Raw genomic sequence first — 21,148 nt, 5'->3', positions numbered from 1 at the left:
GGATTTCGGAGGTGTGGGATTTGGAGGTGCGGGATTTGGAGGTGTGGGATTTGGAGGTGTGGGATTTGGAGGTGTGGGACACATCCCGTGCAGGGGGGTGGTACCCGCTCGCTCTCCCCCGTGCGGAACGGGGCCGGGCACTCCCGCATCCCTCCCGCCACCGCATCCCTCCGCGCTCCTCCCTCTTTCCCGGGAGACGGGGAGCAAAACGGGGCAGGGGGCGGCCAGGAGAGGCGGGGGCCCGTGCCGAGCGAGCCGTGCGCCGCACGGGGAGGCGCCGGGCCGCCGTCCCCGCCCCTCGCCGCCGCCTCCCGCCCGGCGCCGGGAGCCCGTGCGGGGCTCCAAGATGGCTTTGGCCGGGCTGTGCTCGCTGCTGGCCGGCTGCTGCCTGGCCGCGGGCAGCGGCCCCGCCGAGGCGGCGGCGGAGGCGGCGGCCAAGGAGCTGGAGTGCAAGCTGAAGAGCATCACGGTGTCGGCGCTGCCCTTCCTGCGCGAGAACGACCTCAGCATCATGCACGGCCCCTCGGCCGCCGAGCCCAAGCTGCTCTTCTCGGTGCGCAACGATTTCCCCGGCGAGATGGTGGTGGTGGATGACCTGGAGAACACGGAGCTGCCTTACTTCGTGCTGGGTGAGCCTGCGGGGGCGCGGCGGGGCCCGAGCATCCCCGGCGGCGGGGCTCCTCCCCGCGGCCCCGGGGCCGGTACACCCCTCTGCAGCATCGCGGCTGGCTCAGCCCGGTGCTGCTTCACCCTCTGCAGCATCGCGGCTGGAGATGCTGCAGGCCCGGGGTGCGCCCTGCGTGCCCAGGTTGTCACCAGGTTGTCATCGATCGATGGCCACCGGCGGCTCGCGCTGGCAGGAGGCCCGCAGGCTGCTCCCGGCTGGAGGTGAGGGTTTCTGCTTTGTCTGCCCCCGAGCAGAGTCACCTTTCCTGCAGCCTGATGGAAAAATACTCCGCTGCTCAGTCTGTCCCACCCTGCCCGTGTGTGCTCTGTGTGCTGATAGCCTCTGGTGCTTCTGCCCCCAGGTTTTAGGCTCTGGCCTGGTCATGGTCTGGATGGTTCCCACCTGCTCTTCATCCACTGGGTGAGGCTTATCTGCACTCTGCTCCTTAAACCCCAAAAAAGCAAACAATTTGTTCCTTTGTTTATGCGAGCAAGGCCTCCACCCCTTGTGTGCAGGGACCTTCCCTCCTCAGCACCTGGAACAGGTCCCTGAGATGTTTCATTTTTGGTGACATTGGTGCAGGACGTCAGTTCCTTGCCCACACAAAACATCCTGCCCTTGGCAAATGCCACCATCGCTTTCCTAGCAGCCCCACAGAGGCTGTGTCACCTCCTGCAAGCCTCACCCATCTGTTGCTCCTCCGGCTGCACCTTGGGTGTCCCGTGAAGTTTTTAAAATGCCACCCCTGTTTGGAAGCTGGCCAAAAATGAGGTACTGCTGTGTTGCTTGCTGTGACATTGCCCTGCTGTACCACCCTGGTGTACAGTGGTGACCCCAGACCGGGGTTTTTTCCCCAGCATTTCATCACTTCCATGGCCTATGGACCCCTCCATGTGCTAAGACCCCCCAGTCCCGGTTGCTGGGTGGGCTTGGGGCAGCACTGGCTGCTGTGTGAGCATCCCCCTTCTCCCGGGAGAAAGGCAGAGACAGGCGTGGGGCTGCTGGTGCCGCGGCAGGGTGTGTGGGGACAGCCGGGGGGGTTTCTGGAGTGCAGGGCTGTGTGGCAGGGGCTGTGCCCCTGTCCCCGGGCCGAGCCCTGTGCTGCGGGATGCTGCGGCGAGGCCGGAGCGCGTTGCTGTGGCAACAAGGCAGCAGCGCTGCGGATGCAGGGGGGACGCAGCCACGGCCGCCGCCACCTTGGTGCCCCAAAGGCCACCTGAGTGCTCGTCCCCTGGCCCCCTCGGGCCTGATCCTGTGGAGCCAGACCCCCATGGGGCCCGGGATCTCGGGTGCTGCCAGCAGGGAGCACCTGGGTGGGGATCAGGAGGAGGTTCCTGGGCACGACCCCAGCCCTTACTGTAGGGTTTTCCTCAGGGATATTTCAAATCTGTGAGGTACCACACGCTGGGCAGTGCAGGAAAGAAGCTGCCTGTCCTGGCAGCCCCCGCTGCACTGAGGATGCCTGGCAGGGGTTTGCTTTTGCATCCTTCTCATCTCTGCTGCCACAAGGATGACAAGCCCTGTGCCAGTGCAGCCTGATGTCCTGGTGCTGGCCAGGCTCTCTGGGGCACTGCTGCTTGGGACATTGATCCCCCCAAAAACATGACTATTCCTGGTGCTGTGCCAGCCCCCAGCATCCAGGGGTTTGGGCTGTGCAGACACAGAGGTGATCCCAGTTCAAGTCTTCCTGCCTGGAATAGTGGGGCTGGAGCTGGCTTGGCAAGAGGGGGCACCTTGTGGGACCCCTGTTTGCAGGGGTTTGGCTTGGTGACTTCTGGGAAATGCCATGTTGCCTCTCCCTGTGAGACAAGGGCTTGCCTTGAAGCTGGCGTGGCCACTTTGCCATCTGTGGGTGTTACTGTTTTGTGCTTCTTTACTGTGTGGGATTGTTTGTTTTATTACTATTATTTTTATTGTTACTATTATTATTATTATTATTATTATTATTACTACTACTACCACCACTATTAGCCTGGACACTGCTTTTGCATGGCAGAAGCTCTGAAATGCACAGAAGTCTTGCAAGACCCAGGCTTGGCAACTCAGAGGCTGCAGCCTCTGGATTTGGAGGTTCCCCAGCCCAAAAAAACTCAAGAGCATCAGTGCTGTCACTGCACACACACTCGCTGGGGACATGGCTGTGTCAGGTTGATGCCTGGAGCTGGTGTGAGAGGCTGTTTGTGTTTTCACAAGCCCTTGTGTGGGGACTGCAGGGTGTGTTTGAGCACCTTCCCAGAAATGGGGCTTCACACAGTGCTTCTTGCACCATCCCTGGCAAAACCCAGACCCATTAATTGCACCCACCTCGCTGGGTTTGAATATAAATAATGTCTTGGAGTGGGGGGTGATCCCCACACGCTCCTGAGCCTGGTCTGGTTCAGTGTCTGAACCAGGGGGAGCTGGGCAGCTGCTGCTTCTGCTCTGGTGCTTTTCAGATCTAGGGCTTGTGCACAGGTTCCCAAGGGAAGGTGAGCTACCACCTTGGCTGGCAGGCTTGGAGCAGACCCAGGTGCTGCCCTGGTCAGAAAGGGCCTGGGTTTGGGCTGGAAGCACCAGGAAGTTCTTCACAGAGGCTCATGGCAGTGGCTCTGCCAAGTGGGATCAGCTCCTTTTGGGGGTGTCTCTCCATGCCTCAGTTTCCTCTCAAGGAGGGTGTGAGCATGCAGGTAGCTGGGAAAGGGTCTGGATCAGGGAGCCCAAGGATGGTGGGATATCATCCACCTCCCATCCTGGTGTCCTCCTCAAATTCCTCCAAATAATTCAGGGGCTTTTGAGCTTGGCTAGTTTTCGTGGACACTGCCATGTGTGGTTCCCCTGCCTTGGTGACACCTCCCTGCCACAGTGACCAAGCCAGGCCTCCCACTGAGGGATGGATGGATGGATGGATGGATGGATGGATGGATGGATGGATGGATTATTCTCCCAGCAGTGTGGGATCTTTGGAGAGCCATGCATGGTGCTTGTTACAGCTGAAGTGCTGAGGGAGTTGTTGAACTGGGCATGCCAAAACCAGCTTTGACTCCTGACCCCTGATAACCCTTGACAGGGAGCTCTGGTAACATGAATTAATGATGACCTTTATATTTATCTTCACACAAGAGGGTGAGGCAGTGCTCACTGCCTGCTTTCCATGCACTTTTTTGGGTCTCACCCTCCCTGCTGTGTCCCTCCTGCTGCTGGAGACACCTGTGAGTACTTTGGTGCTCAGATCTCCCAAACATGGGGGCCTGCTGTCTGCTCCTCTGTTCCTCCAAAAGCAGACGGGCTGTCTGTGGGGTTATGACTTCTGCGAGGTGCTTGGACAAGGCTTTCCCCAGCTTTGCAGCTCTTTTTGCTAATGAGTGGAGCGAGTTTTAATTGTGCACGTGCTGCCTCACTGCCTGTGTTTGCTCGGGAGCAGCTCAGGGCTCTCACCAATAAACCCCACACTGCTTTATATGTTTATTCCCAAAGGGACTCCAGCACCATCTCCCCATTTTACTGTAGGGTTTTCTCCCAGCTCCTGAATTCCTGGGAAGTGCCGAGGGTGCAGGAGCTGGGATGGGGCCGCTTGCAGCGCACCGGGCTGCCCGCATTTAAAATCACCTGCTTTCATCCTGCTTTAAATCAAGCAAACCTTCATTTGGAATGGTCGCCTTTCATCTCATTTTGTGTTTGTTGCATTAGTTGTATTTTTTCCTGAAGGGAGGAAGCATTTTGCTGGTTGGTGGCCATTAAGAAATGCTAATTTGCAGCTCAATATTCCCTGTCCGCTCGCCTCCACACCCCCCTCTCCCTCACTGCTGGGCTCGGCAGCATCCAGCCACGTTTGATAAGTCATTAACTGGATTCACACTCCTGCAGGCTGCTAATTTTTTCGGGCCCCATCCTTTGCAGGTTATAAAGTGGCAAGAGGGGTATTTATGAGCATCCTGGCTTCCCTCGGCCCCTTGGGCTCGACGGAGATTTGTGATGCAATTAAAAACCGCGCCAAAGAAGGAGTCTTTGACTCCTTCGCCTTCTCTGTAATGCAATAAATGTTTGAAAAGTAAAGTCCTGAAATACCTTTTTGAGTGTAAAATCGACTTGAGGAATGAGAAAGCAGAGCTGACGGGTTGAACTCGTGCTTTCTGGGTGCCAGATATTTCAAGATCTTGACATACTGGATGGTTTTGGCATGCTGGTTTTTTTTTCCCCCCGAGTGTGGAGGAGCTGAAGGAGCTGCTTCTGCCTCTCCAGGTTTCCAGCCCAGGTGGTGTGCTCTGAATTAGGGCAGTGCAGCCCCTCACCTCCCCACTTCCCACTCCCCCCTGCCCTCCCGGGAGCCTCAGCAGCAGAGGATGGGAGACGGTTCTTAACTTCAATGACTTTAATAGATTATCATAAACTCCAGCCTTAATACAAGCTGTCATGATTTCAAATTATCTTACTTTTAAATTAAATAGATTCCTTTTTAAATACAAAATCAATTCTAATTTTTTAGAGGGGTGAGATTTTTCAAAGGCACCGATGAGCTGGGCATATTTAACCGCTCTTGAATATCTCCCCGAAATATCTAATCAATTTTTTTTTGTTAAATCCTAGCTAAGCTCTTGGCTCTACAGCTGGAAGCTCTGGCCCTGACTTCCCTGGGTTAATAACAGGATTTTGGGGGGGGTTTGCAGGGATGTGAAGGATCAGGGAGGGATGTGGCTGCTGCTGATCGGGGTGACGGCCACCGGAGCGCCCGCGTGCCCCAGCTCTGGCCAGATGTGACACCTGCCAGCTCTCATCCTCGTCCCTGCTGCTGGAGATTGTGTCCTCCCACTCTGCCCTCTACCCCCAGCTCCTAAAAGGCCCTGGAGGAGGGAAGCAGGAGCCAAGGGGCTGCAGGGTTGCATTGTCCCACACTTTTTTCCAGTTCCATGTCAAGTGAGAAGAGCATCCTGTTGGGTTTTGTTCCTCTCAGCTGCATCTGGATGCTGGCTGGGGGTCCCAAAGCTGTGGCACGCAGGGTGGCAGCTCGCCATGGTGGGAGGCAGTTCTTGGGGTGTTGTGGTGCCATTCCCTGGCTTGACTTAATTCCCAGGGGCATCACCACCAGAGGCCCCATTCCCACCATCACATGTCACCATCTCATGAGAGCAGAGCATGGCACAGGGCTGCAGCAGGGCTGGCTCCACCACGGGGCCCACAGCGTGAACCTTGCACCCGGCAATAGGCGTTATGGTGAAATAATGAAGCAAATATGAAGAAATTCTTAAGTACCTAGAGAATAACCAAGTTAAATGATACCAGGGGAGCTCAATTGCCTTGCTTAGATTGATTGAATTACTAAATGAGCCTGACTAATGGAATGGAGTGGCTATATTGGACTTTTACTCAAGATCCTGCAATAATTTCTCTAATAAGATTGTGAGCCATTAATTGGACTTGGCTTTGATCCTGGACACTGTCGCATGCTCTGAAACCCACGGGTGTGATCTGTGCTCTGCCAGGCCCAGCGAGGGGACAGCTGCTGTCATCTTCCTGCTGGGTGGCTTGGAGGGCAGCGGGGCACTCACCTCAGGAGGTCCCAGAAGCTGTGGTGGGGAAGGGAAGCCAAAACACCCCATCTCAGCTGCCCCTTAGCAACGCCCATCCTGGCAGTGGGATTCACTGAATTCCTCCCTGCTGCAGTGGCTGAGCTGGCTGGGCTCTGAACCCCCGTTTCCATGAATTTGAGATGGATGCTTGGGGTGTATGCTGAAAATCCAGGAGTGCCACGTTCTTGGAACCTCCTTCTGGAGTGGTGTCTGCTGCTGGTGGAACACTGGTGTAGCACCCAGAGTGCTGCTGGGTGTCTGGTCTGCTGTGGGAGCTGTTTGTCCCCAAGGCTTGGGGGCTTCCAGAGCTTCCAGCAAAGATGGAATGTATTGGAGAGGGATGTTTCAAGGGGATGCCTCCTTCCCTGGTCCTGCCCTGGAGCACCTGGTGGGGCAGGACATGCTTGTCTAATAGCAATATTTAATAGCTCATCTAATAATTGGGTGAAAACTGCCCCATTCCAGCCCCTCCTCTTTGCCATACAGCACAACCACATCCCTTTTCCTGGGGGTCCAGAGCCTGGAGTGAGCTGAGCTTCTCAGAGCCACTGAAGCACCGGGGACACCTGGCAACATTCCCTCTTCCAGGCAATGGAGCCCAGCACCACCCTCAGCTGTGGTTTTTCACCCTCATCTATGGTTTTTCACCCTCATGGCAGGGTGGAAGACCCTGCAGGAGGAGCAGGGAGTGCCCTGTGGCCAAACTGGGGGCGATGGGGGCTCAGGAGGGAGGCACAGGGTACCCGTCCCCATCCTCACAGGCACCTTGTCCCCGTGCTGTGCCCACTGCAGGCCTGCTCTCTTGCTGGGCACGGATGTTTTGCTGCCACGGGGGATATACAGGGCCTCTTGTATATTTTCTTCTCCTTAGCCAAGGGAAGAAAAAGTAAGAAATGAGGATTTGGTCTCTGGGAACCCGTTGCCACAGCAACCGCGCATCCAGCTGGCTGCAGCGGCAGCGGGGCTGGGAGGGGATCTGGCTGACCCAGAAAGCAGTGGGGGGAGTGGGATGTGGGGCTGCTTGGCCTTTCCAGGGGGGTGCCAGGGTCTGGCAGGGAACCAGCACTCGGCCAGGAGGGCTGCAGGGCTCCTGGGCTCGGTTTTGTCTCCCTTCCTGAATGTCTCAACCCGCGTCAGGCGGGGATGCTCAGGCTTGGTCCTGCTCCTGCCCCTGTTTTGTGGGCTGGGTTGGCCATGTGGGCACTCCTCAAAGCCCCCAAAGATTTCTGGTAGGTTTTACACCCCTGGAATTGGCTGTGGTTCCACTGCTGGAGGGGATCCTTGCACAGCCATACTGATACCCTGATGTTCACTGTCTCACTTCTGCCCTCCTCTCCATGCGCCCGTGGCATTTGCTCCTGGGCTGCATCCCATACATTTTATTTTATTTTATTTTATTTTATTTTATTTTATTTTATTTTATTGTATTGTATTGTATTGTATTGTATTTTTATTTTATATTTTATTTTACTTTATTTTATTTTACTTTATGCTCTTCCATGCTACTCTGTTTTGTTTCATTCAGCTTAATTTTATATTCTGTAATGTTTTATTTTTTTCATGGTTGCTTAGCCAGCTAAACAGAGACTGAAATCATCTCTCTTGGAGCCTTGCTGCAGAGCAGTCCTTCAAATGAAGGAATTTTTGCCTGGTGGGATTAAGGCAGTGCCTGGATGATGACAGCTCTGTCATTTAAGACTGGCTGTCCTTTTTACTTCCAAATTGCTGGGCTCTGGCATCTCTGCAGCTGTGGCCGGTGGCTCACCCCAAACAGCAGCTTTTGTCTATGTCTAGCTAAGGGAAGATTTTTGATTGCCAGGTTCTGGCTGTCTCACTACAGCTTTTTGCTGAGAAATCACCCTGAGGAGAGCGTGCCCTGCTCCCGTGGGCTCGTTGGTGTTTCTGATGCTGTTTGGGGTCCTTGGCCTGGATGCTGAGCTGGTGCCGGGCTCCTTGGAGCCTGGTGTGGGATGTGGTTAAGCTGAGCCCACGCCTGGCTTTGCTGTGGGGTCTGCTTTGCTGAGGGCTGAGGAAGGGCTCTGAGCCTGTTCCACCCATGGCTCCTGCCTGCAGAGCCTGAGAGCCACTGGGAAGGGGGCAGGGACTTTTGTGAACATCTGTAATCAAAGGGAAGTAGGGGATCCTTGAGGGACCCTCGAGCTGCTGGTGGCTCATGGGTCACAGAGGTTTGGGGTCCACCTAAGAGGGGACACAGCCCCTTTTGTGGCCAGCTCTGAGGCTTCTCAGTAATTGGGGTTACTAACGAGCACAGCAGAGCAAGCAGCTTGGGGGATGCAGAGAGCTGGCTCTGCTCCTGCAGGGAGCTGATCCAGCTGAAAACTGACCTGGTGGAGGAAAGAAACTGGAGAATCCCACAACTGTAGAGTGGTTTGGGTTGGAAGAGACCTTCATGCTCATCTCCTTCCACCCCGTACCATGGGCTGGGACACCTTCCACTGCCCCAGGGTGCTCCATTCCCTGTCCAGCCTGGCCATGGACTTCCAGGGATCCAGGGACATCCACAGCTTCTCTGGGCACCCTGTGCCAGGGCTCCCCACCCTCACAGGGAGGAATTCCTTCCTAAGGGTTGGGTGAAGGCAGGAGAAGGTGGCAGAAGGTGTCAGTGCTCTTTGTTGGACAGGGCACATCTGCTTGGCGTGGTGAGGGCTGCACTGCCTTGTGAGTGCTTCCCAAACCAGGTCAGTGGTCCAAGGAAAACCACAGCCTGTTTGCCAGAGCCCTTTGGGATGGAGGCCTGCCTGATGCGTACAGGCAGGATCTTGACCTTGTTTTTTGGCAGAGGCACCTCCTTTTCCTCCTTGCTGCACCCCTGCCCTCCTCCTCTGCCAAAAAACCCTGAGATGTCACCGTCACAACACAGTGGCTGCCTGGGAAGGCAGATATTAGCAACCCCGAAATATCCCCAGGACAGGCTCTTGTGTGATGGGAGACAGTTACCATGGAAACCTCCTTCAAATAAAAAAAAAAAGAAAAAAAAACCCCGAAATTTAAAGCAGCCCTTGTAGCTCAGAGGAACTGTAGACCTTATTATGGGTTTTGGCAACCCCCCTTTTTCTTTTATTTGTTCCAGCTAAAAGCTCCAGGAGACAAGGCAATTAATTTGGCATCCCAAGGGGAGTGAGAGAGCCAGGGTACCGTGCTGGGAGCCACTTTCCTGGGCTGGCAGGCACCCGGGCTGCCCCTGCCCCACAGCCACCATACACCCTCCTCTCATGGGGTTACCCCAACAGAGGAAGGAGCAGGGCAGTTTTTTACAAGAATTGGCTTAAGAATTAAAAGACCCTTTCTAGGTGCATGCACGGAGTGTGTGGGAGGGGATGGTGTGAGGGCAGGGCTCAGGGCACTGCAGGAGGGGTGAGGATACAGAAGAGCAGCACAGGCTGTGGCTCAGCACGGGGATGGGGGGCTTGTCCTTGTGAGGGTGGCAGGAGCACAAAGGGAGCATGGCAGGGAGGCTCCTGTGTGGATCAGGCGAGCTGAGCTGGCTGGCTTTGGGAGGGGAGGGGGATGCTTGGCAGGGGAGACATCCCACCCCCAGATTTTCCTGGCAGCCTCTGCTGTGCAGCAGTGGCCGCAGGGTCTGCAAATTGCTGCTGTGCTCTCGGCCCATTTGCTCCCCTAATGATGTCCCCAGTGTCTGCAGCCGCTGGGAAATCTCCTGTTTGGACTGGAGAGGCTGCTGTGCCTCCCACCGCCCTGGGCTGGCCCCAGGCTCCCTCAGACACTGCTGTCCCAGTGTGGTTGTGCCAGTGCAGGGCTGCTCTGCCACCCCGGTGCTGCACCTCCCAGCCTCTCCTGAATTGCTGAGCCAGAAATAGCTGGGCTCTGGTTGTTTTGCCTCTTTGGGAGAGCTCTGGAGAGGAGCAGTGAGGGGAGTCCAGAGCTGTCATGCTGCTGTGGAGTTGCTGGCTTTCCTGCTGGCCAAGGGGGCAAGCCAGGAGTTTGTCTTTGCAGACAGTTCCTGGGGGGAATTATAAATGTCTGCAAGGATCTCATCCCAGCTCATGCCAAGGTGCAGCTTCAGCGGCCTGAGATGTGTGTCCAAGCACCTGCAAGCAAGGCAGTGCCTGAAACATCCTTCCAGGGAAAAAGGAAACCAGCTTGATTAGTTTTTTCAGCAGGAGCTGCTCTCTCCTGGGTGTGCCATGGTGGTGGTGTGCCCAGAGTTGGTGGGCAGGAGAAACAGCTCATCCCCCTCCATGGATGGTGGGAGAGGAGTCAGCCTTGGACTTGGGCTGGCCTCCACAGCTTTTATTGTCATCTTTCTGCCTTTTTGTGCTTGCAGAGTAAGGCACATGTCTGGTTAGCCCTGGGGGACTCAGCCTCAGCCCCAGCATGCCCCCACAGTCCGTTCATGCTGTGGCACAACCTGGGAGAAAGGAGCTGGGGCTGGGTGGGGATGTGGATGTTCCTGGGAAGTGGTGCTCATCTCCCCTGGGATGGTGGTGGGGTGGGTCTGACCTCGCTGTAATTACAGCTCAGGGCTGGCTCTTCCCAGCTTTCACATGCTGGGGATGAAAGGCAGTGTGAAAGCACCGTGCCAGCAATAGGGAAGCACCAGGGAGATGGAGGGAGGGCAGGAAGGGAACACCACGAGGAGGGAGTGCCAGGAGGTAGCAAAGACCTGCAGGAGCCAAGGGGCATCAGGAGCAGTGAGTGTGAGCCACAGCATCTTGGGTGGCTTCTTGAAGCCGTTGCACACAGCCTGGTGATGTGACCTTTGGAGTGAACCACAGCAGGGATTAATGGCTGGTTTCACACCTGGTGGCAGCATCCATGTCCTGGTGATGTGACCTTTGGAGTGAACCACAGCAGGGATTAATGGCTGGTTTCTCACCAGGTGGCAGCATCCATGTCCTGGGAATAGCACTGCAAGAGACGTGGCTGTGTAGTCAGTGGGTTTGTGGCCAAGAAAGGGAGGAGATGCCAGGAAGAAGCAGCAGGAGGAAGGGGCAGCCCTGGGCTCAGCAGCAGCCAGAACTGGCAGGGTTAAGGCAAAGAAGTGGCTGCAAATGCAGGAGTTTGCAGTTACTGGTGCTCAGAGTCCAGCAGGGCTCTTTGCTCTTGAGATACTGAAAACGCAGCTGACTCCTCATCTTGATTTGATTTTGTTTTCTGCTTTTGCTAAAATGAGCTCCTGCTTCTCTGGTGCAGGAGCAAGAGACAGCAGCTCCTTGCTTAGAAACTCCCTGGGCATGACCATGGGAGTGCTGAACTGGCTAGGGCAACTCTTCTGTGCTTGGCTGGGCTGAAGCACCCTCACTCCATCCCTTTTTTTCTGCCCATCTCCAATATCACCACTGGACCAAAAGCATGAAATAGATTTTCCTCCCTTTTTTTCCCCCCACGTAAATGCAAGGGAACTTTCTGCCTAGGGTTGTGGCATTGGGATTCCCCAGTGCCAGGGGTGCGAGCCCTACCTGGACAGACAGGCAGGTAAATACAGGCTGCTGTGTGAGGGCACAGAGCTGATGGGTGCTGAAACCCAAGAGCAGTGTTACATAACTCGGACTGCAATGCAGAAGCTCTTCCTTAATTTTTAATTATCCAGTTGCCGCACGTGTGTGGAGCTCTGCTCGGGATGAAGTCGGCCCGTGCACACGTGTGAGGGGCCGTGGCTGGTGGAGGTGACAGGAAAGCCTTCCCTGGTGCTCCTGTCCCTGAATTCCCGTGGCACGGAGCTGGGCTGGGCTGTGGTGGCTGGAGAGGATGCTCTGCACCCATCCTGGGGACTCAGGGATGTCACACTGGGGCAGGGGAGGAGGTTTGTGTGCAGGTCTGCCGAGGCCTTGGAGGTTCCTCTGGTTCACAGTGTTGGAGAAGTGGAAGCACTGTGGTCATCTTGCATCCAGAGCTCCTGTAGAGCCCCAGCTGCCCCTCAGGGTGGTTTGTTGGGATGTGGGAGAAGCTGTGGAGGAGCTGTTGCAGACCTCTGCTGTGAGTTTCTTCCCCTCCCTGTTTCTCTCCCTCTTTCAAATCCCCACTCTGCACTTTCTGTCCTTCCTACAAAGGCAGCTGCCTTGGAGCAGCTTAGGCTTCAAAGTTCCCAAAATAACAAAGGTTAAAATAAATTAAAAAAAAAAAAAAGCATTGCTATAAGATCAAGCCGGTGCCCCACTTGCACCTGGGCTCAGAGCTTCAAAGCAGCTGCCAAGAACCCCCCACGATCTCCATGGTCAGGCTTCTCCATGCCTGTGGTCCTGCCTTCACCCTGCTGCAGTCACAGGAGATTTTGCAGTAGCCAGGATGAGGCTGCAGGTGACTGGAAGGGGTGGAGGGTCCTGCTGCCTTTGTGGCCTGTGGGGAAAATTGGAGAAAGTCCATTGTGGAGATGGGCAGAGCCCTGTGGGTGCCCCAGAGCCCTGTCTCCTGGCCAGGCAGGTGGGCAAACAGCTCCTCTGTGCCCAGGGTGTGCTTTGTGCCTCTGCTGGCTCTGCTGATTTGTACAGATCACCAATATGACAATTATATACACCTGCAAATTTAATTACCTCCATTTTCATCAGGCGGCGACAGATTTATGCCTCTCTTCAGTTCCTGTAAATCTGAAAGAGGCTTGACTAGACCCAAAAGTCTTCCCAGTGATTGCTGTGCACTGGCTGGTCTCTGGCCATCCTGACAAGCTCTTCTTTCAAGAGTGATAAATTCGAGATGCACGGTTAACTTTTCCCTCTTCTACATCTTTCTTCCTTCTTTTTTTTCCCTTTTTCATTCTGCCTTTCCCATCTTTCAAAGCCTCCCCACAAACTTGAAAATGGAGCTTGAAATCATGTAAGAGCTCCTAAGCACCAAAGAGTTTATGATGCTAGGCTGCAGCTGGCAGCAGCCCGTGCCTGCTTCTCCATCCCTTCCTCCCAGACCAGCATTGTTCCCTCCAGGAGGATCCTCTTGGAAAAGCTCCTGGCCTAGCTGTGGACAGGAGAGCAGACAAGGTTGTTTTGGTCCTGTTTCACTCCCTGGGAGGGTCATCCTTTGTCTCAGAAAACCAACAGGTCGCGGCTCTCCCCCCAGGGGAGACGAGGAACAAGTGGCTGCGCTTGTTCCCTGTGCTGAGCACAGAAATGCCAAAGTAACATCGAATTTTCCTGCCCTCTCGGCCTCAGCACAATGAGCACTTGCACAGATGAGTGTGTAGGAGTGAGCTGAAGTTCACCCTTGGGGTGCAGCCCATGCCATCACTGTCCCCTGCTGGTCCCAGCTCCACTGCCTGACCTCCCCTGCACGACATGCTCTGATGTTTCTCTAAGTGCCTGGCAGATGGGCTGGAGTGGCCAGCCATTACCTTCCCTGCCAGTCCGTGATGGATATAAATAGTCCTTTGCCTCCCTGTGAAAATTGCTGGCTGGCTTGTAAAGCTGAAGGGAATCTTGGCAAGTGTCTTGGGGCTGTGGGGTCTGACAGCACGGAGGGCTGGGATTTGGAAAGGGGGAGCTTCTGGCTGGGTGTGAAGAGGATCACCTCTGTCACCAGGAGGGAGCTGCTCTGGGGTACCCCCTCCTCCCATGGGGCAGTGCCTGGGGGAGCAGAGGGTCTCAGCCACTCCCAAAGGGACACAGGGATGTGGGATGCACCCTTGAGTGCTGGCCTGGGTAGCACAAAGCTGGCTTTGCAGTCACTCTTCAACCCCAAGAGACTGGGCAGTGTGGGTTGTTGTCCCTTGGCATCTGCAGCCAGCACTGATAATTGAGAAAAAAAAAACAAAAAAACAAACAACTAGTTAAAACTGCAGGATATCTATCTATGGTCCTTTCCCTGCTGCCCAGTCTGTGCTCAGGGATTTCTCGACCTAGGATGTGCCTCTGGGCTCTCTGCTCAGTGTGGCTCTGTCTTCCCTGAATTCAGTACCTTCTGCAATGCTTTCATACTTTATGGTGGATGAAAAATAACCTTTTGTTGGTTTTTACACTTGTAAATCCTTGCAAAGTGAGAAACACTGAATAACCATTGCCTTTCCCACTGCTCCACGAGCCTGATGGTTTTACAGGCTTTTATCATGTCCTCACCCTGTTTGGCTCCTTTACTGAGGAGTCCTAACACAGTTGGTTTCTCCTCTTCACAAAGCCATTTGCAGCATCCCATCTTCCTTGTACCCCTCCTCCAAACCTTCCAAGCTTTGCCTCCTCCTTTTCGAGATGCTTGACCTGAATATCACTTGCAGGATTCCAGATCAGCTTGCTTTCACCAAGGTTGAGTTTCACCTGCCCACTTCCTTGCCCACTTTCCTCCTGCACTTCTCAGTTTTAGCTTTGAGAAGACTAAATTTAGCCTTGGTGACCAACTTTGTCATTCTGCTCCTCTTCCAGGGTGTTTCTGAGCAGCCAAGGTCCTGACAAAGATCCCTGTGGGGCTTCTTGGTAACCTCCTTTCATCATGAAAACTGAACCCTTACTCCTCCCCGACCTGGTGGGCTTCAAGATGACATTCTTTCTCATCCCAGCACCACTTTGGTGCTTTGGGGAACTTTGAGGGTGGATTTTGACAAGAACTTTTAAAAAAGAGTCTGTCAAATTGGATCACCCTTATCTGCTGGCTTACAGTGTTGGGTGACCTGTATTTACTGATGCACCTTCAGGTTCCTCTAACAAAGTGTCCAGGGCACAAGCAGAATTTACTGGTCTTTAATTTCCTTGATGCACAAGAGCTTTTATAAGAATTGGGCTTTCCTCCGGCAGGTTTTTCTTCTCGAGTTGCTCACCCTTTTGGGGTGATAGTGCTTGTGTGGGTGGAGTTCTACAGTTTGTAGGTGAGCACCATCTGAGCTCAGGGGTTTGTGCCCTCCTTCTCACTGATTTGCTGGGACACAGTTCAGCCAGGGTAGTAATTTTCCATGGCTGACTGGGAACCTCTCCATCATTTGGACCCTTTCCACGGGGACCTGATTTTCCCTCTGGAAGAGGTGACGGGACAGCAATGCAGGGTGAGATATCAACTACAGATGTGGTCCTTTCTGGGGTTTCTGTAGCAGCATGGCATCTTGGAAGTGTATTCACACATTCTCTTTGTTTTCCCTTTGCTCCCTGTCGTGGGTGGGCACTTGGGTTCTTTTGAACGTGACCGTGTCACCCGAGTGTTGGACCAGGAGGTGGATTTGCCTCCCTGCCCACATCTCCTCTGTGGTTCACAGCTACAGCAGATGGGACCAAAGTAACAAGACAGGAGTGAAAACCAAACACCAGCGAATGTCCCAGTCTGCTTGTTGTTTTTCCCCCAGCTTTAGGTCAAATTTGAGAAACGTGATGGAAGAATAACCTTGGAGGGGGAGTCTCACAGGTGTGGTGTCCTTGGGCTGTGGGAAGGGCAGGGCAGGGAGAGCTGTCAGGCTGTAAATCCAGCAGCTGCACAGCAAACCCGGTCAGCTCAGCCCCACGGATGATGGATCAGTGTCCTCTGCTCAAAAACAGTTGTGCAGCTCAGCGTCACCCCCAGAGTGATGCAGGGTTTGTTGTTAAGGAAAGGGAGGGCTTAGGGCTCTGGCATATTTGGGACAGAAATCCCAGTTCAAGGCTGAAGCGTGGCTGCAGCTTTGAAATGTAACTCCCTGGTGACCTTCCCAAAAGGAAAGGCACCCTGCATTCCAAGGAGAAGCCTGGCTAGCTGTCAGCCATGCTGGGGCACCTCTTGGCTTCACGTGTACCAGCCCCCCGTGCAGGCATCGTGCTGGGGTGATCCCCCTGACCTAGCCTGAGAGTGGCTCCAGGGAGATCACCACTGCCTCTTCCTCAAACCTTTATGTTCTCCCACATCTATGAGGTTTTTTTGAGATTTTCCCCCAGGTGCCCTCTCCATGAAGCAGGTTTGTAATACATACAGTGAGGTTTATGTTTGCTGGTATGGAAAAGCTGGATTGTCTTGAAAAGGCAGAGTGACCTGCAGAATGAGCTGGTTTTTCTACCTGAGACTGGAGACAGGAAAAAATGCAAATGAAATATGGGTAGTCAGTGATGAATGTGAATTTTTAAAGCAGGTCCATAAAAACATTGATATTATCCCATGAATTATCTGTCACTGAAACCCTGGAAGTATAAGTGAGTTAAGTATCCAGATAAGCATTTTGACGTTTGAATTGGTAGAAATCAAGGCCTGAGGTCCCAGCAGAGAGAGCAAGTGACTCATGGTGGGAAGGTCTCCTGAGTCACTTCAGGCACTGGAGACCCTGGGAGGAGTGCAAGGCTTGATTTAGCTGAGTTCAAGCCCTTTAAAGATGTGTGTGGTTTAGGCGTGGAGCAAAAGCCTTAGCTAATGGGGAACCTAAATTAAAACACAGTCAGGTTCCGGATGGAAAATAAGGCAGGTTTAAATGTTAACGAGGAAATACAAGTCCAAGTCAAAATCTGTGCTCGGCTGTATGAAATGACTCTGTGGAGACCAGCATTATGGCAGAGTTCATTTGACTTATTGGAGGCACCTATTAGTGCAAAACACTTCCAAATGGAGAGGAAAATTGTTTTGCTGGGTGTTTTTTTTTCCTCAGAATGCTGACGTGAGTTCTTAAGGAGAGCTGTTCTCCTTGTGTGCCACCATGCCAGGTCTCAGTGGGGTGATGAGGACATGGGAGGAGGTCCAGGTCAGCACCAGGCTCATGGGCCGTGGTTTTCATGTTGCAGCAGCTCAGGTGCAGAACTGGGCTGTGACAGAGGTGTTGCCTCCCAAAATCAGGACATGCAGAGGTGCTGGACTGGCTTTGCTTCGTGTGGGACAGCTGTCCCAAGGGAAATGAGGCTGTTTGGGAAAATGAAGAATAAAGCAAATTCACACACCTCCAGCACCTTCAGTCTGGTTTTTTTGTCCTCTCCTCAAATTGCTCCTGTAGAACCTTTCTGTCCCACTCCCTCCCCTGGCAGATGGTCTGGGAGGGGAGCAGCCACGGCTGCTATGTTAAAAGCATCAGCTGGGGCCTTTGGAGGCTGCTGCTCCTGCAGATATGAAGGACCTGGGCCACGTTTGATACCAGGTGAAAGTGGCACAGCCTAATTAGTGGCCTCCTGCTGTTATTAACCTCTGACTCAGACAGGCTATTTTTTAACAGAGGTGCAAGAAGTTAATACTGGTGCTAATGGCTTCCCATCCAAGGCCTTAATGAAAGCCATGCAGGGACCAGGCTTTTCATCAATATCTTTCAAACTTTGAACTTGAAATTATCCTCTCCCCCCACCATTTTGTTACAAATTTTTGCCTTTCTGCCTCCTCTGGGACATCCTGGCCCCAGTGTACAAACTGGTCAGCAGGGTTGGCACCTGCCAGCTCTGTTGCAGAGCTGACACCCTACACCACCCAGATAAATCATCCCAGCTGGCTCCATGGGTCACTGTAGCATCTGCCACCAGGTGGGGAGATGTCTGCTTGGAGAGCAAGACAAAGGGAAAAGTGAAATCTGTTGGACTGGGAGAAGAGAGAGTCAAGAGATGCTTTGTTAGGGAGGAAGCTTGGTCTTGGTCTTGTCTTGGTCTTGCTTAAGCCAAACTCCAAGAGAGCTTCACAGATGCAGGGAGGCATTTATTTATATATGTAAATTTTTCAAGTAGAAATGGAGTGGGATAGAGGCAGCTGACTTGTTGCTAAGACACTTGAGGAAAGGAGGAGAAGGTGAGGCTGAAGCTCTCTCATCCAGGCAGTGCCTCGAGAGCCTCTGCCAGGGCAGGAGCAGGGATGGTGGAGCAGCCTTGTCCTGCAGGGTGATGGAGAGCTCACAGCCTGCCACTTTGGGGTGATGGAAATTGATTTCTGGGGTGTTTTCCTTTGTTTCTTGCACTTCTGACCTGTGTGCAATGCAGCTGCAGTGTCATGTCCTGATGTCTGGTGAAAGAGGATAACGTGCTCAGGCTCTGTGGTTGGATTGTGCTCTTCTAAAACAATAATCCATTTTTTATTGAAATGTATTTTTCTTTTTAAAAAAATAAGCCTGTTTAAATAAATTTGAAATTATGACAACCTATTTAAAGGCTTAAATTTACTATAATCTATTAATCATTTAAATAACTTCCATCAAGGATTTCTTCTCAAATATTAATGAGCTGAAGGGTGCTGCTTTTACAATGATATGTCAGATCAGGGGGAAAACATCTCTAACTCTAGCTTTCTAAATGTCACAATGTCACATACTTAGTATCTATTATTTTCACTCTTTACAATGGAGCAAATGCTGGTATTTACATTTTTTCCAAATGTCAGTGTGTTGAGTTCCTGCTGTGCATGAAAGTTCTTGCCTTAATTACCCATAATTTCGTGTTAGCAGGCAGGTGCAGGGAGAGTGTTTTCCTCCATTTGAGCTGGTTCATGCGAAGTTGAGAAGCCGTGGGGAGTTGGGAAAGCGGGCCAGCTTGATTTCCCCTCTCAGTCCATGAATAAAGAGCATGTGGGAGAGGAGGAGATCTGCTGCTTCAAATCCTCCCGGCTCCTAGGACCGGCTTTTCAAAGGGGATCTGTGTCCCTGAGCGCACAGCTCGGCAGTTAGAGGGAATTCCAAAAGTGCTTCTGGCTTCCTGGTGACTTAACTCTGGGTTTTGCTTCCCACCAGCGTGGTGCAGTGCTCAGCATCCCTGTGCTGGGGACACTCCAAGTGCCCTGATCACCGCCAGAAGCACGGCCCGTGCTGAGCACGAGCACTCTGCCAGTTCACTCGCTGTGGCTAATGTTTCTTTTGATTAATCAAATCAGTTTGGGAGGATGAACCTGGTTCCCGATGCAGATTTTGCACCCCCCGCTCTCCACCTCCCCTGGCAGCCAGCTCACTTAAGGCAGCCTAATGAAATTAATTAACAGCAAATTTAAAATGTTGTTTTTCAGCGCTGTAATTGAATTCCAGTTTTCATTTGAAGGCAGCGTGAAACAAGCAAAATAAAGATGATAATTTGCAAAGTGAGATGGGCCCCTTCCCATTGCCATCAGTGGGGCAGATACAGGAGGGAGAGCTGTGCCTCAGTGGGAAGCTGATCGTGTTTTTTCTGGTCATCCCAACAAAATCTGCTGCTTTCACAAAAAATAGCTAACAGGCAAATGGCAGGCTTGAGCTGGTGGCTGAGATCGAGGTGGTGTGAGATGGTGATCAAGCTGATCTGAAGGGGCCACAGTGGTTAAAACAGTGCCCATCTCTCCTAGGGAGAGGTGCTGGTGTTACCCTGCCTTTGGCTGAGACCCAGGATGTCCCTGAAATTTTGGAGCCAGCCAGGTGAATTAGGTTTAATTTGGCATTTAGTGTCCTGGAGCATATGTTGTGTCCCTGCTCTGCTTGCCTGGGTGTCCTCTACTTCCATGACAGCCCAGCTTTGTCCATCTGTCTCACTGTCCCAAACTCTGGAGTTCAAGGTACTTAGGGAAAGTAGGGTTGCTTGGGCAGAAGCTCCAGGGACCTCTGAGTCCTGTGGAAAATGTTTGAAAACTGAAAACCTCTGAACTCACGGCCAGGTTCACGTTTCACTGCTCACAAAGGATGGCAAATATTTTGTCTGCAATAATTTGTGGTGTGGTCCTGATGATCCCATGATGCTGCTGAAAAGTTGTCCTGTATCCTGAGTTCCCAGTGTCTGAAGCTGTGTGGGTGAAACTAGAGCTGGAAGGAGACTGCTGGGTTACTGCTGTCAGTAAGTGCTGTCTCCCTGCACCACAGCTGGAGTTTTGGAGGGTCCCACATCTGGATTATACCCTGAAACATGGCTTTACTCCCCTTTAGCCCTTCAGGTTTGTGATTTATGTAGGGGCATGCATGGTGCTGGCGGGAGGTGACTGGAGGGTGTGCATCCTTTGGTCCCTCCAGCCATTTTTTTGGGAAGAGCTGAACACCTCCCCTGAACCCTCTGCTCCACACCTCCCCCTTGACCAGCTTTGCTCTTGCAGAGATCTCGGGCAACACGGACGACATCCCGCTGGTGCGCTGGCGGCAGCAGTGGCTGGAGAACGGCACCTTGCTCTTCCACATCCACCACCAGGACGGGGCCCCCAACCTGCCCGGCTTCGACCCCACGGAGGAGCCCCAGACCGAGTCGGCAGAGGAGGAGCTGAGGATCCTCCACATCTCTGTCATGGTATGTGATGGCAAGGCAGCCCTGTTTAGCTGTCCAGAAGTCTGTAGAAAATACAGTGGCTTTTGAAAAGCCGTTTATTTCCCCATCTGGCTCCAGCTGCCCTTGGGTGGGAAGCTGTGCTCACCTTTGGGGTGGTTAGGATGCCCTGGGCACCCCTCTGGGTGGTGAATGCTGAGTGCCTTCACAGGCTGCTTCAAAGCTCTCCCTTAGTTTGCATCACTTTGAAAATACGTTTGTGGGGTGCCTTTGTCCCGGGGGCTCTGTGCTTTGAAGGTCTGCACCACGTTAACCCAGGGTTAATTCCCACTGACTTGTCAGGAGCCCTTTGCCCGGTGCGTGGTGCCTGCTGCCCTCTGCCCTGCTGCACAGTGTGTGCCACAGTGCCACCAGGCACTGTCACCACTGCTTTTATCAGCGTGGCAGCCCCGTGGCCATGGTTCCATGTGCCGAGGTCGCACAGCAATACTCCACCCAGCTACACAGAGAGAGGTTTTAAAGGCAGAGAAAGGAGAGATCTGTAGGTTGGGGGGAGATCTGTCCTATGTTGGTTGTTGTTTTGTTGGTTTTTTTTTCTGTTGTGTTGGAAAAAACTTGAAGAATCCTACAATTTTTGTGCCACTGGAAGATAATTAGCCGGAGACAATGTGTTGCAGAGGCTGCAAACAGGCTCTTCAGTGGTGTCTACCCTAATAAGAGCTTCAATTGCTCTTCCAGATTGCAGCCCCAGGCCAGGCTTCTCCTCCATCATTTGCACTTGATTAGTCTGAGGGAAAAAAAATTGTTTGCAAAGCCACTCCCAAAAACATCTTGCACCATTATCTCAATTTTACTGTCTGTTCCCAGCTGCTCCTGAGAGGGTGCATCACCTCTTGAGAGGCTGGTCCTGCTGTGGTCTTGAT

General features: G+C 53.1%; 1 protein-coding gene across 3 annotated transcripts in view; it reads left to right on the top strand.

Annotated features, from left to right (window-relative positions):
• Positions 1-275: 275 nt before the first annotated feature.
• The window catches only part of ASTN1 (astrotactin 1), a 57,795-nt gene continuing 36,922 nt past the window's right edge, over positions 276-21,148 (top strand). For 2 of the 3 annotated variants that reach the window (XM_039730309.1, XM_039730307.1), the window contains exons 1-2: positions 276-629; positions 20,062-20,249. In XM_039730309.1, the coding sequence (XP_039586243.1) occupies positions 347-629; positions 20,062-20,249 (471 nt within the window). In that variant the 5' untranslated portion in view covers positions 276-346. The remainder of the gene's footprint in view (positions 630-20,061; positions 20,250-21,148) is intronic. The other variant, XM_039730308.1, reaches the window with a different exon arrangement.

This window comes from Passer montanus, unplaced genomic scaffold (genome assembly GCF_014805655.1).
Source record: "Passer montanus isolate IOZ18808 unplaced genomic scaffold, ASM1480565v1 scaffold71, whole genome shotgun sequence".
Lineage (NCBI taxonomy): Eukaryota > Metazoa > Chordata > Aves > Passeriformes > Passeridae > Passer > Passer montanus.
The sequence above is the reverse complement of the archived record's forward strand: the minus strand, read 5'-3'. Positions and strand labels throughout refer to the sequence as shown.